The following is a 15980-nucleotide window of genomic DNA, read 5'->3' on the forward strand; positions in this document are numbered from 1 at the left end:
CTTTCACTATGTCAACAAACACCAAAAGCTAGGTTGAAATTTTCCCCTTCATCTCTCACTATATATCCCAAAGGGGGTCTCTGTTTGCCTTTTTCTATCACACACATTTTGCAGCAAATTAAGACATGGGAGATTACCGTTAAGAGTAATTTCCCAGGTTTTCTCTGGAAAACTTTTAGAGTTCTAACCTGATTAAAGATCTGACTCCAGCTCCTTCCTAGGTGTTTAAAGAATGCCGTCCCCTTAAATGGTGATTTGATCTTAGGTTGAGCGACAGACATATTCAGAGACAAACATCTCCTATACATTCATTAGGCAAGTAGATTGAAAAATGCCTCAGTCTTCCAGATTTAAGGCTGGTGATAGAGAGCCCCCTAGTGGTCTGTAGCAGTAGTACCAATCACATGGCCCTCTCACCCAGCCGATGACTACCCTCCTTCTGCAAAGAGATCTTTATTGAAGCTAAATGGAGGAAGGCTTTTGGAATGGCTGCCTAAGACACTGCAGAGTGGACTTCCTTCTGTTTGTTCACAATTGCTGAGTCATCTGCTGCTGGAATTCTATGAACTACTAACCACAAAAATCTCTCTCTACATACACAGAAAAATACATACACACAAGAACCCTTTCAATCCTCTTTCTCTCTCCCTCTTAATACACACACACACAGACACAGACTCAGACATACACACACACATACAAGATGTTGGCAGGAGAGATAAGAATTCAAATAATTCTCTGGAACTTTCATCCCTCGGAATTAAGAGCAAAAGCTTCTTAATTGTAACCTACATTTGCTGCACTGTTCCCTTGCTAAGCGGCACCATTTCCTTCATTTTCCTTTATTTTTCCTTTATGATTTATAATATCACAGTGACCACTATATATCTTAATACGAATGTTACTAAATTGTGGAGCCAGTAATCCTGGCTTTCAGTGTGTATGTTTATGTGTGTTCACGTGTGTGAATATATTTTACATGTATCTACGTGAGAGCTTATATATATACACACACAAATATATTTCTTCCTTAAAAAAAAATCTTTAGAAGCTGGTGTTGCAATGTGAAAGCTTCTCTGAGCAAGAGTTTTTAACCATGTACTTCACTGTAAAAATAAACACACAGAATGCGAAGAATCCCAAAATGCAGTAGCCATTTGCCCATCTTCTTGTATTTCTACAGTGTTGTGTCTAAGTGTTGTGCTGGCTTGAAAAGAGTCTGTGACAAGTCACTCGGTTTGGAACACAGCTCGTTTTATCCATTGTCACTGGTTTGGCTTTGGGGTTGGGATTGCCTCTCCTCTTGGCTTCCCTTTTTCTTCTTCTTCTTCCCTGATGGCCTGGATCTGTTCTGAGGAATGCTGCTGGGGAGACTGGTCCAGGGGCTGATTTTCAGTGCCTGCCAACCGTTGTTCCTCTTCGATGACTTTCTTCCACATCTTGTGGTTCTGCAGGAGGTGCTGAGTTATTTGGCAGTAGATTTTCCTCCTTTTGAAAGTTTTCTTTCCTGAGAAAACAACAAATTAGACTACTTATTTATATGCTGAATACGTAACAGTTATTTCTTTTCACATTATTAATATGAGTTAAGTACCAAATGAGTACCTATAGTATTTGATTTGTATACTGTAATAACGTCATTTTCAAGAATGGAGAAATAAGAATAAGATGGCAATGACCATTAATATGACATTGAGACATAACCGTGAACAGTGTGTAATATCTGGTAATGTTCAATACAAGGTTCTGTTTATATCTTGATATTATTCCCACTCTTTCAGACTCTGAAAAGTTTTCACCTAGATTATTGGAATAAATTCTTGTTATGTCCTCCGTTACTTTGTCAATGAGTTCAAGAATCTACAAGATTGATTTCTTTAAAGACGGCTTTAATGTTACTGTTCTGCTTCATGTGGACTAAAAAATTAATTTCAAGTTCCTCTCAAAGAACGCTTGTTCTCCCACAAGCTGGCACAAATACACTTTTGCTGTCTTCCTCCATCTGCAGCCCAGTATCTATCTATAGTTCACTGCTCTCTTTTCTGCACATTCACTGAACTCTTCTACTTCCAAGCTGGTACTACTCCTCCTTTTGAAATGCTCCTCAGTCACTAAAAGTTCAATGTCCACTTATTATTTTGAGATCTAGTCAGATGTCACTGAATTCCTCTTCTAAGAAATAATCTTTCTCTTCTAAACTCTTTTGTCACTCTATATATGCTTCTCAAGTAGATGCTGTTTCCCATTTCTTCCCCCGTTTCTCATTATCATTATCTCTTTTTCTGATAATTGCATATCCAAAGTCATTTAAGAGGGACTCTTATTCCTTCTTTTAGTTATGTAGTCCCAAAAAAGGCTTTCGAATTCTACTTCCCTACTCACCTCCTGACAATACAGCCGTGTCACAGTGACTGGTGAGTACATATGTAACCCAACTCAAGCCAATCCAGAGTACTTTCCTGATATTTTCCCCAGTGGCACAGAATAAATGTATCTGGAATGAAGTAAACATAGAGCTGACAACAGTGCCAGCTTTATGAAGAAAGCGAGGTTGAAAGACCAAGCTATCAGGCTGATGAGTCAGAGACAAGAACAGGAGTAAGAAGCTCTAATACTAGCCAACATCATTTTTATATGAAGAAATAATTTTCCCTTTTGTATATATTCATTTGATTGGAGTTTTGTCACTTATAATGAAAACAGTGTCCTAAATAATGTACATCCTTTAAGGCATTCATTTTATTCTCATATATTCCAGCTCCTTTACTAGATGATAGCCTCTTTCACGAAGCTTTGTAAAGACATGTACAGACTTTTTACAGAACAAGCCTCAGCAAAAATGCAGTTAATAATAGATTACCTTTTCTTGTGATCAAACAATTTAATGTTTTCAACACAGAAGTACTAAAGACAATTTTCATAGAAAGGCATCTGTTGATTGAGAAAGTGTAATAAAGTCAACTTCAAGATGAAATACTGCCATTTGTGACAACCTGGATGGATCTCGAGATAATCATGCTAAGCGAAATAAGCCAGACTGAAAAAGTTGATAATCACATGATATCACTTATATGTTGGATATAAACATAAAAGCAACAAATGAACAGGACAAATAAAGACTCAGGGACATGGACAATGGACTAGTGGTTACCAGAGGGTAGGGGGTTGGGGAGGAGGGAAGTGGAGGACAGAGTAAGGGGGGTCACATATAAGGGTGTTGGGGAGGATGAAGTGGGTAAAAGGGATCAAATATATGGTAGCTGAAGGAAACTGGACTCTGGGTGGTAATCACACAATAGAATATATAGATGTTAAATTATAATGTACACCAGAAAATTATATAATTGTATTAACCAATGTTATCCCAATAAACTTAAAAAAATAAAAAAATAAAAAATAATAAAAAAATCAACATCAACAGAAGAAACATAAAATGTTTTACAGAATTTGTACTGATATCATAATTCACTATTTAGGCTCCTAATTTCTTGTCTATTTATTAAGTACGTAGTATATATCAAGTGTGCTAGCATTTGGTGATTCTCTGATAGACCAGAAAGATATAATGGTTGTCATCACAGAGTTTTTACTATAGTGGGAAGATAGAGAATAAGCAAGTAGCTACAATTATATTGAGTCTTACGAAATCTTTGAAAGGTAGCACACAGAAAGGGAAAGGACTCACCAGGGAGGATACTGCATGATGGCAGTGGCTTGGACTAAGATGAAGATACACAGACAAATGTGACAAATGTGAGCTATATTTAATCAACAAGATTTTGACAACTGACTAGATGTATGAAATGAACAAGAGGGAGGAATCAGAGACAACTTTGCACTATCTGGACTGAAGAGTTGAGTAGATGGTAGTACTATGAACTGAGAAAGGGAATATTAGGTGAAAAGCAGATCCGAGGGGTATGCTGAACATGAAGTGTCTAAGAGGCTTTCAAGTGAAGAGGTAAAGCGGGCAGTTGGTGCTCGAGCTTAGAAGAGAGGTCCGTTCTTTTTTAAGCAAAGACTTAGGCAAAGAATTTAGAAATTAGGCAAAGATTCTCCCATTAAACTGTAAACTTCCCTATGGACAGAAGCTTTTTTCCTCCCTTTTGTGTCTATATCCACAAAGTCCCAGACTTTAGTAAGAATTCAGTAACGGTTTACTCAAATAAATTATGTTCTTTCTAGTTTCTGTTCCATAGTCCCAAGTAAATGGTGAAATGTTCATAAGTGATAAAAATGATGATATGGAAAAGTGGTCCACAGGAAATTCTGATCTAATAGAGACTACATTAAAGAGTAATAGTACAAGTTACCAGATGATCAGCAGGGATAGTTGGGCTTACTTAATGAAACAGTAATCATTTACAATGTATAACGTGAAAGAAAGAAGAAGAAGGAAGAGGAGAAGAAGAAGAAGACAGTAACAATAGCAAATAAACAACAAAAAAGTGCCAATTACTATGAGATGTGACAAAGGAACTAGATCTCTTGGAATTTTTGTAGAAGTGCTAGTGATTGCTTCAATGGTTTTATTATAATATCCCACAGAAATTTCTTACACTTTATAGGACAAGATCGATTTTTAAAACACAGTTCAGAAAAAGAACATGAAATTAAATTATCGTGGATTACTTTTAAGCCATACAGACACATAACAAAATTATTAAATTGATTAAATGCCAGAGGGAATGGAATTTAATAAGCAGTCATAAGCAAGAATTTAAAAATATATTTACTGTATTCATTATTTATTCACAAAATGAACCCATTAATCAAACTTATATTGATCATCTACAAAATGGTTGGCCGTTGTTTTGGATGCTATGGAAACAAAGATCAATCTGTCTCAGAGCATGCTTTAAAGGAGCTTACAATCTGTAGGAGAGAGAGCCAAGAAGGCAAAACATGAAATACACATGGTGTTTTTTACGACATACTCATGTGACCAAGATGGCCCTAATGTTCCCCTAAGCCTGACTAAACTTTTGACTTCCCTTTCTTTAGAGCATTTACTTTATAAAACTTGAAATTGCAAATTCTTTCTCTGTCCGTTTGTAAAATGTATAAATCTTGTCCCAGCAGCTAGTCAGTTTTATAACTCAAGGACCTGGGAGCCTAACTTAAATAAGCACCAATTAGCAAACACAAATGGCCTGATCACATTGACCAATGCCTCTCTAAGGTCCTCCAGTACTTTTTCCAGTAGTTCATCCCAGCGCTTAAAAACGCTCCTGCCTTTGTTTCGATAGAGGTAAGTTTATTTTCCTCCCCTATTGCAATAATCTTAAATAAAGTCTTCCTTGCCATTTTTAGCAAGTGTGTGGTACAATTTCTTTCTGACATATCAAATCATGGCAGTGCAAAAGATTCAACCTGTGTGGGAGAGGTAAGATTTTTTCAAAGGCCATGACACATGAGCTGAGATGTAAATCATGAGAATTAAATACCTTGTGTAAAGAAGGGGTTGGTAGCAGGCAAAGTGACAGGCACGCCTATAGGCACAGGGCATGAGGCCCTGGAGCTTGACATCAATTTCTTCATTTGAAAGCTTCTTAACAAGGGCTTAACCATTGCATATATATATATATACATATGTATATATGTGTGTATATATATACTAAAATTTAAAGAAATTTGAATTTTTCTATCAACATTAATAAAATATATTAATACATTAGATTTTTAAAAGCAAATCTCTAAAGTTCTCTTCTACCAAAGCCATTTACTTGTCTATTTCTACTTTGTTTTTGATATAGCTAAGTACAAATTAGTTTCTGTTGAGAAATTTTAAAAGGTTAATATACTTTTTAACTTCATCTTTTGAATCAAGAGAGTTACAGATGACTATTGGCTGAAAGACAGACTTGAATCAAGGTCATAGGAAACATTCTACTTGCTCAAGGTGATTATTTCATCTGAAGGTTAGACACATTTGTGGCAGTGCATTCTTAGGGAAGAAGCTAACAAAAACTCAATTTTTCTCCTTTTTCCTTTCAGGGCAGCTCCCATGAGAGCAGCTGTTCTCTTATTAATGCCATTTAACACTAGCAATAAACCTCTCTGGAATTAAACAGAATGAGGTGACGTAGAAGAAAGTTTGTACCAAATAAATTTGCGTAGATTAGAGTCTGCAGGTGGTCTAAAACATGCCTGTATTGGGAGCCAAATTGTTCAGTACTGGAACCTTTTGAAATGAGAACAAAGAGTCTTTCATTGCTCAACTTCTAAATGCAGCTTAGTACTTTATTAGAAACCTCTTAATTCACTGTAGGAATCTTTCAGATTTAATTATGAGGTAGAGAAAAAGCCTTCTTTCCCTAGGATACCATATTGAAACATTTTATTCTATGTTTCCTGGGAGATCTCCAAGTTTTTCAAATTGCTGAGATTATCAGTGCATATTAATTTAAATTTTCCAGAAATCTAAGTTTCAGGCTAAATCAAGTTAACCATCGCAGTCAATGGGAATTCTGAAATTAAAATGACAAAAGTGAAATAGCAACGTAGTTAAAAATGAGGAGACCTGGGTTTCCTTTCTGGTTCTTCAGAAACCTTCTATACCTTGGGATGTTACTTAAGCTTCTGAGCCTCAATTTAGTCTTTTGTAAAGGGAGGTAGCTGAACTGGATGATCACCAATTCCCTTCCCATTTCTAAAATTCTATTACTCTAAGTGGCCAATTTTTACTGAAAACTAATATTTTCCAACATTTATCATTTTCTTGGCCACAAAGAAATACTTCAAAGATAATTTTTCAAAAGCTAAAAGGTATCAAGTCTTCGTTGATGGATACGTTAAATTTTAATATAAGGTGGCCAGTTGATCTTCAGAAGTCTAATTTAGTAAACAGGATCCATAGAGTTCTCATTATTGCTTTAGCAAAGCTTGATAAAAATGGGAAGATCAGGAGAGTGACACATCAGAATCTGGAAGTCAGTATGGCAACCCGACCTTACAGAACAGAAGGAATTGAATATTTGGTTGTCATGTTTGGAGTTAAAGTCGACATCGATGATTTGAGCTTATTAAATCTTCTGGCCTGGGTTCTTCAGTGCTTGATGCCTGGATTATGTGTGTGTTTTTGCAATGTGTTTGAGTTCAAATAGCAATCAGTTAGGGCCCATGGGAACAAAGTTTTTCCAGAGGCAAAGCCAATGCTTCTATATCAATCACTAGAAAAACTGTCCTGCCCTTAATTAGACAGCAAATTACCTGACTCTCTGGATGAAAATAAATTTAAAAAATAAAACTAATACAGGCTTACTGGATGAACAAATGAAAAAATAACCCATAAATCCCCAAATCCTGGTACCTACCTCTGCATCCCAAGATTAGCCCAAAATTTCTAGTAGAAATCTTTTTACAAGCATCAGAGAAATACTTCCTTTGCTAATAGAATATCAGAGGAAAACAACTTTGACCCCCTCTCCATTCTGAATAAAAGTTAATACATAGGATAGAACTTAAGCAAAAATTTGACCTAAAGTCAAATTTGCAAAACCCTGTCTCATCAGTCTATAGTTAATCATGACCTCTTATCTCTGCTTATGTGAGCGTACAACCGGGTTCTTATATCAGAGAAAAATGGATGAAGGCCCATGTTAGAATACTCCCTTATTAGACGGCCAAGTTGAACCAAGTCATGCATTTTATTGACTGCTAAAAAATAAAAACAAATGATCAAAATGTCTTCCTTGGGAATATTTTTGGTAAGGGCTTTGAAAAATATTAAGTTTGTATGTTCTTGATGAAGGTAGGTAGAAACTATGAACTATGTTCTCATAAACATAGAAACTGTATTTGCACAATGTCACTGTAAGGGTTATAGGTTTTAATAATAATGCTATTAAGGCCTCCTTATTAAAATTAAGTGAATTAGACTGGCTACATTATGCACTCCAAATCAATAACCAGACGTAACCACTTCTCATTGTCACTATTGCCGCAACCTCTGTACAAAGCCACAGTCATCTCTCATTTGGATAATTTCGACAGCCTCTTAATTTATTCCCTTGCTTATACTCTTTCTCCTACCCCAAACTCAAAAATATTCTCAATATAGCAAGTGAAGCAATCCAGTTAAAATTTAAGTCGAATCTCAAACTCTTCTGTTCAAAACTTCTGATGGCTTCTCATCCCACTCAGAGTAAAAGCGAAACTCCATACTGTGACCTACAGAGCCTTATCTTAAAACCCTACATCATCTGGCCCCCCACTCTCTCCTGCCACTCTCCCACGCCCTTTCCTCTGCTTCAACCTCCTCAGCTCTCCTGATGCTCCTTGAACACCAGCCAAGCCTACCTCAGGACCTTCACATGGCTTGCTTCTCCCTCTCCTTGGAATGCTCTTTCCATATCTTTCAGATCTTTTAAAAATTAAAAACAAACAAACAAACAAAAAAAACTCTCTTATTTAGACCTTCTGTGGCTACTTCTGTGGCTACTTTATTCCTTTAATTTTAATTTCCAAAATCCTTTTTTTTTTTTTTTTAGATTCTAGTACTTATCAGTACTTAACAGACTAGATTTACTGATTTGTGTTACTTAGTGTCTGTTGATGCCACTGAAACATAAGTCTAAAAGGGCAAGGATTTATTTACTCTTTTGTCTGATTTGGTCATAGCTCTGTCTTTAGTACCTGGAAGAATGCCTGGCACAGAGTACATGTTCATTAAATAGTTCTTGAATAAATGACTGATTACTACCTCTTACTGCTTTAGATGGTCTTCCCCTAAACAAGCTGACAAAAGCCTATAGTTGGTCTACATGGTATAATTCTTTACATCTCTAAATCAAAATACTCTGAAGACTAAGCTTCAACTATTTAATTTTTTTGTTTTTACTTCATGACAAAGAACATCTTTTTGTATAACCATTATTATAGATCTCATAGTCTGTAATCTCTCTTATTATGATATTGTGTAAGGGGTCTATCCATAATCAAACGTAGCAGATGGTATTTGGACTCAAAGTATATAATTCACAAGAAGCATAAAATTCATCTGAATCTAGAACTAGATTATAACTTACTTGGAGATCCATTATTTTCACAGGTTTCCTCTTCATTGGGTGCTTCTTCTTCCTCTTCTTCTTCTGGATCATCAGTATCTCCTGACTCATCACTGTCTTCCACCCATTTCCCTGGCATTAGACCTGCTGAATCATAGGAGTTGCAAAGAGGACCCACAATATGAGAGATAAAGGATTCCTGAAGATTGGCCAACTGAGGAGCAGAACGGTCCATGAAGGGGCTTATTGGTAATCCAAGGCTGGCCTCTTCATCACCCTAGAAACAGAAATTTAGAAAGGTAAATAACAAGGAAAATTTAGTAAAGTAAACATTCACTTGGCATCTAAAATTTGCAAATATGCAAGAACCCAGATATTCATGTGTGAATTCCCTCTTTACCGCTAAGAGATTCTATTCAAATTACGAAGATTCCTATAGAAATGCTTGATTGCTATTTACCACTTTTATGATCTTGAGGTTTTGGCTTTATCAAGGGGAAATACAAGAAATGGTTTAACGCCTCAGTAGATAATATTCTTATCTCGGTAGATAATATTTCTTATCACATTAGTCAGTGTACTTATAGAAGAGTATAAATGCATCATAAAACAAATGCTGGGAATAATTACCAAGCAAATACATAATCTATCATGTTTTCCTTTTTGGCTGTGGTTACCATAAATCTTAAAATACTGTATCATTCAATTAAAGTTGCTACCTCATCCTAGTTTTTGGTTGAATTACATCTTCTGTGATTGTACAGTTTCTGTATTCTTATTTATCTACAAGTTTAATAGGATCATTTTACAAGTGTTTTCATTTTGAATTGTTTCAAATCTTTCTGAAAAAAATCAGATTGTTAACCAGAAGTTATTTACCAAAATTAATGAAGAAATATACCAATATATCAACAATGGTTATACCTATATAGTGGAGTTATTATAAGTAAATTTTCCTTCTTCTTTATATTTTTCCTGTATTTCAATATTTCAGAATTGACATGAGTTAATCTCATTCCTAGGAAAGGTAGTACATTGTTTTCTAGAAGCACAAACCTTTTATTCTATGAAACTTGAGTATAATACCCATAAAAGTTCTTTCTAATCTCTTTTTAAATACATCCATTGACAGGCAATTTATTACTTATTAAGGCACCCCATCCTATTTCTGAATGCCTGTAGTAATACAAATTTCTTTCTGACATTGAGTTGAAATCTATGTTCCCATAACTTCTATAAAATGGTTATATTCATACCTTTTTTAGGGAAGCAGAGAGAAACAATATTTCTTATAAATCAAATCCTGTGTCAAGCACTTTATATAATTTATCTTCTTTAATCATTATCAAAATTTCATGATAAATCTACTCTTAAATTTGTATGTCACCTTTAAGTATCTAAAGATTGTTATTGTATCACCTCTAATTCCCCCTGGGGTAAATGTCTTCACTTCTTTCATGTTCTGTTATGTCACTGATCTCTCCTTTACCCATGCTCCACTACCTCCAGATTCCTCTTGAGAGCATGGTTCACAATATTAAACACAGTTTCAAGTATAATCCGGTCAGTGTAGGGTAGTATGGGGAAGATACCCCCATGCTTACATTTTGGTGGTAGTCTTTTGGTAGTGTGCTAACCCTTGCATTATCATGTCAGATAAAATGCCTATTTTTCAAAGCTATTTTATGCACTGCTGTTATTCAGATATATATATTTAAATTAGCTTCCCTTATGTAAATTTGTAAAAGAACAATATTTCAGATATTCCTAATGTCTCTACTACTTATCTGAGAATTTTTATAATTATAATTTATCCAAATTTTCTGTCATTTTCTTCTCCTCTGATTAAAATTGGCCAGGGCATTTTCTGATGTTAGGGTGAATATGAAATCGATTGATCACACTTTCACATCTCTTAGAAGCTCTGGTGAATTTATAAGCAGCCTAAGTATGGATGAAGATAAACAATTAAATCACTTACCTGTTCATAAAATTCATTGACAATACCCTCTGTCCACTGAAGATGGAGCTCTTTACATTTAGCTGGCCCATTGATATCAGCCAACTTTATACACATTTGACAAACCAGTAGACGATCATTTTCATTGGTCCAATCTATTCCAACATCATCATTCGCCTGTTTGAGGGAAAAAGTTAAAATGTGTTTTGCCTCAATGAAATCAAAAGTTGAAAAGGAGAATAAATGATAGAATATTTATTGTCTTTCTACCATGTGAAGATCAGAATACCAAGTAATGAGGAATTTCTCAGTTACTTAAAATAATGTTGCTGGCTTGCATAAATTAACAGTAAAATAGTTCATCAAAAAAGTAGTTTATTAATTATGGAATTGAAAATAAGTACTATTTAAAATTAGCATATGTTATCAATTTCTATTAAAATAACATAGCTACAAATGATAAAATTTTCTTGAATTAACATTTGAGCATATATGTTTGATGTATGAAATTTTGCTTCAAGGTTTTGACTTTTCTATTGCCAGGTAATTTTTGTTAGTATACCACAGAGATGAGAATAAATTAAATCTAACAAAAACACAATGATAGTTAGAATTTTATTATTTCTCTACATCACAAAATATAATATTATAGAGGTAACACTGCAACTTCTCAAGTTCTTAGATTAGTACCAAAATCTATTTATCTGCTTCTGGTTAAACATTTTATTATATTTCATTTTCACATTTGACCTATAAGAGGTGATAGCTATGAATTTTGTTCTACACTTTAGTTCCATGACATCTTTCAATGTGGCCATAAAACGAAGACTGGTACAAATCTAGTTACCTTGGCATTAAATTTGGCTACAAAGTCAAAGTGTTTCTTCAAGTCAGTGGCCAAAATTGCTTCGATGACAAGGAAACGGAAATGCTTAAATTCCACATGGTCAAGGTTAACTAAGAAGTTATACTCTGGCCGGGACATGAAAAGATTCCATGCAGCAGCTGCATGATGATTTTCCAAAACCGAGCGATCATTATAAAGCACCGCCTACACAAAAAAGTAAGAGTGAAGAGTTCAATTTTTTAAGTTAAAATAAATCACAAAAACAAAGGAGAATATGCAATGCTTTTGGAACTATCTTTTTTCATGGAACACAGAAATATAATCTTTTGACTGTGGTTATTAAGAATCACTTATTGCTGCGCATTTACTGTTGATTATTTTTCTTAGTTAAATTTCATATTTTTGTAATATAAAGTTCATATCCTTGAAACTTTATTTCAAACATTTACAACCGAGGGGCTTACAGTTAGATTTTATCAATTTTTTTTGTGGGGCATAGGAATTTAACCATAAAAAATATGCAAATATATTAACATCCTTAAGAGGTAACTCAGCTACTTCTTGAATCTAGAAAAAGAATGATCTCCTCTTAAATACACTAATAAAGAGAAATGGAATCCCTGAGAAACCCATCATTTAATACATTCTCACCCCGCAATCAGCCATAGGAAATAATATTACCTTTTATCTAGTAAATGAAGGTATATAGTAATTATCTACCTGTTTGACATTCTCTAATAATGCTGAGGGAAGCAGCAGAAGAGGAATTTGCCTAAAAAATGCTTGAAGACCGGGGTGATAGAAGAAAAAAAGGCATAAGGACACAAAGGAAAGACTAAGAACAAGAAAATTAATATTGAAGTAAGTAAAAATGCAGACTGTATAGAAAAATTGGAATAGTATATGCAGCTGGCAAGAGGATTTGCATGATTATCTTCAGAAAAAATAATTCTGGTATATGAAGGACACATTAAAAGAAGTTAAATTAGGTAGTTAGAAAAAAATCAGAATATTTTTAGTGTATATAGATTAGAGAAAAATTCTAGACTCATAGAGCATGTAGAAATGAATGGGAATGAGATAAAAGACAAAAAACAAACAAGAAAAAAAAAAAGCATAGGACCAGATTGGTCTCTAAATCCTCTAGAAAGAAAATTAGGATCTTGAGATCTTTAATAACATGAGTCCAGCTGATTAAATTGAAAGTATCTTACTGAGTTTAAGTGTATAGATGAAGATACCTAGATCCTTAGCAATTAATTTTTGACTTAAATTTTTAAATATATGCTAAGATGTACTTCTTTAAAGTTACTGTTTTTAGAATACTGAGTTCAGGAAAAATATTCCTACAAATGAAATAAATTGATTTTTAATTCCTACTAACCAATATAAACGCCATAAGAATCATAATTGTTATAATGACTATATTTTAAAAGAATGGGATTTACATACAAATAGACATATTCTTAAAAGCCCAAGAAAGATTTGGTTTTCTAATCCTTTCAGACAGGGAATTTTGTATAGGCTGGATTTTCTTTGTTGAGGAAGTTCATTAACACGAATTCGAGCAGTTTTTCTTCCTTAGAAGAACATTGAGAAGGGATCTCCATGGGTAATAAAGTCGCATATCTGCCATTAATAACTTGGAATAAATCTTGCTACATTTTCAAAGTTAGCGTGGTCTCTAAGAATTTTATCCCAGGGCTAAATACAGTTTGGTGCAGATTCACTGAGTGCCGAAGTCCAATTTACAAAATTAATTTTCTTCAGAGAAATCTCTCATTGAATTATTTCTCCTAAGTGGAATCGAAGGATTTACCTGAGGAGCACTCGTTGCAACCAGGAATGCATTAGTCCTTCCTGGGTGATCATAGTCATGCATGGCTGCAGCCACATACAGTGCCATTAACTCTAAGGCAGGGATATTTCCAGACAGACATCCGTATTTATCATCTGGCACATTATACATTTTCGAGAATACGTATCCCATATGTCCATGTGTAAATCCACTGTCAGAATCTGAAAAGAGAAGGTAAAAGTAACAGAATTTTTTTAAAAAGTATTAAATTAATAACGTTTATCTAGACCTACTTTAAAAAAACAAAACAAAACACTCTTGTTCCCATAGTTCACAAAGGAGCACAGATGTATGTACTTAGCATATACCTGAGTCACTTGCTGACCCGTGATCATTAATCACAGTTGAGAGGCCAGGAATAGGTTGCGTAGTAAGATACCAAACAGCATGTAAGACATCAGTGGCATGGATTCTGTTATGATCTGTAACCAATGCAAAGAACAGTTATTAGTTTGTGAACTTTGGGGTCTAAGGACTAAGAGTGCCATCTACTGGATAATCGATTTGGTCCTACCATTTTAATACCCCAGTGAAAGCTAGCCAAACATTCTAGGACAAATAGTCTTTAATTACTCTTCCATTACTCCACAATATCCATTGCAACAGGGGTAAAAAAACAAAACAAAATAAAACAAAAAAACCCCACAATATTCTTTATGCTTGCAGATGTCTGAAGTGAAAAAATCTGTATCTAGAGTCTACCAGAAACCTCAGGCATATAGGAAACTCATTATGTGAAATAATTGTAATGCTTACTCATGTACTCATTTCCATGCTCCTGTATAAGACTACGAAGAGGACTAGAATAAAAGAAAGACTCATGACATACCAACTAAGTCAGACCAATGGTCTGTACCAATGGTCCCCAACCTTTTAGGCACCAGGGACCAGTGCTCCTATGAGATGCCTCATGATCTGAGGTGGAGCTAAGGAGGTGATGCTAGCGCTGGGGAGCGGCTTCAAGCACAGATGAAGCTTTCCTTGCCGCTCACCTGCTATGCGGCCCAGTTCTAGTATAGGTCCATGGCCGGGGGTTGGGGACCCCTGGTCTATATCCCTCAATATTTCATCTGTAATAAATGGTGTCCAAATATAATCTGTGATTAGAAGATAGTAGTATTCTTTATTGAACTTAAAACACTATAATAAAAATGAATAATATATTTTTACATGCAGATTAAATCTACAAAGCAAAATTCAAAACCAAAATCAATAATGTTTTCTGATCTAGAAATTCTAATTTGGGAATACAGTTCTAAGAAATACCTAAAAAGAAAAATAAATACCTCTTTGTACAATAACATAGGGAATTGGGCCATTTAGAAGAGTAAAAAAGATGGGGATATCAAAACCCCTAGTTATAATGTCACTATCATGGGAGGGAGGTATATTCCGTATGCAGTTTAGCTTCTTGAACTGTGACCAAAGGCCCAGTGTGCTCTTGGCTCACCTTCTTTTTCTGGTGTAGTTCTAAGTTTTTCTCTTGTTTATCTGTCCCTTCATAATACTTCAATGATTGGTATACTTTATTCTAAATGTGAGCACTTTACATATTTTTATTTCTACTGACCACCTATTGTACAGTTTCCTTCTCAATACAATCATGTGCCACTTAACGATGGGGATATATTCTGAGAAATGCATTGTTAGGCAATTTCATTGTGTGCGAACATCACGAAGCGCACTTACAGAAACCTAGGTGGTATGGCCTGCTATGCCCTAGGCTGTATGATGCACCACCATCATGTATGCAGTCATTGGCCGAAATGTTATGTGGTGTATGACTGTGTAACAGATGACATCTCTGAATAACACTGAACAGAGGAGGAGAATAGAACAAGGAGAATGTTAATGGGAATTTGACAGAAACACCTGTTCTCTGGTCAAGGAAGAAAGAAGAAAGTATGATATCTCTGGTGTTGGAGGCACAGAGGGGATGTAGGTAGATGGTGCCTACCTCCCTTTTGTTTCCTACAATTCTGGCAACTCTTAGGAGTCAACCTTTAAGTGACAACATGAAACTAAATCACAGGTAAACACCCCAGGAATTCAGTTGAGGGGCTGCGTGAGGGCTTGAGAGGACATCTTCAGAAAAGCTTTCAGAAATAGACCTTTTTAGGCTCTCAAAGAGGTGAATACTGATGTTACCTAGTACTTCAGATAATAATTTTATTAAAACTGCCAGAGGTGAATACTGATGTTACCTAGTACTTCAGATAATAATTTTATTAAAACTGGAGTCTATATCTCTGTGTATAGACTATCTCAAGTGATTCAAGACAATTATATTCTATGGCCATGCTACCC

At 35.0% G+C, this 15980-nt stretch overlaps 1 protein-coding gene across 4 annotated transcripts in view; it reads right to left on the bottom strand.

The window, feature by feature from the left end:
- Positions 1-786: 786 nt before the first annotated feature.
- The window catches only part of LOC105306548 (cGMP-inhibited 3',5'-cyclic phosphodiesterase A), a 105216-nt gene continuing 90022 nt past the window's right edge, over positions 787-15980 (bottom strand). Inside the window, exons 9-15 of one of the 4 annotated variants that reach the window (XM_023524092.1) lie at positions 13982-14095; positions 13635-13834; positions 11816-12019; positions 10990-11145; positions 9030-9285; positions 2383-2494; positions 1372-1507 (exon numbers count right to left, since the gene is read on the bottom strand). In XM_023524092.1, the coding sequence (XP_023379860.1) occupies positions 2403-2494; positions 9030-9285; positions 10990-11145; positions 11816-12019; positions 13635-13834; positions 13982-14095 (1022 nt within the window). In that variant the 3' untranslated portion in view covers positions 1372-1507; positions 2383-2402. Of the gene's footprint in view, positions 1508-2381; positions 2495-9029; positions 9286-10989; positions 11146-11815; positions 12020-13634; positions 13835-13981; positions 14096-15980 lie in introns of those variants that run through there. The other 3 variants (XM_023524090.1, XM_023524091.1, XM_023524093.1) reach the window with 3 other exon arrangements.

This window comes from Pteropus vampyrus, unplaced genomic scaffold (genome assembly GCF_000151845.1).
Source record: "Pteropus vampyrus isolate Shadow unplaced genomic scaffold, Pvam_2.0 Scaffold444, whole genome shotgun sequence".
Taxonomy (NCBI): Eukaryota; Metazoa; Chordata; class Mammalia; order Chiroptera; family Pteropodidae; genus Pteropus; species Pteropus vampyrus.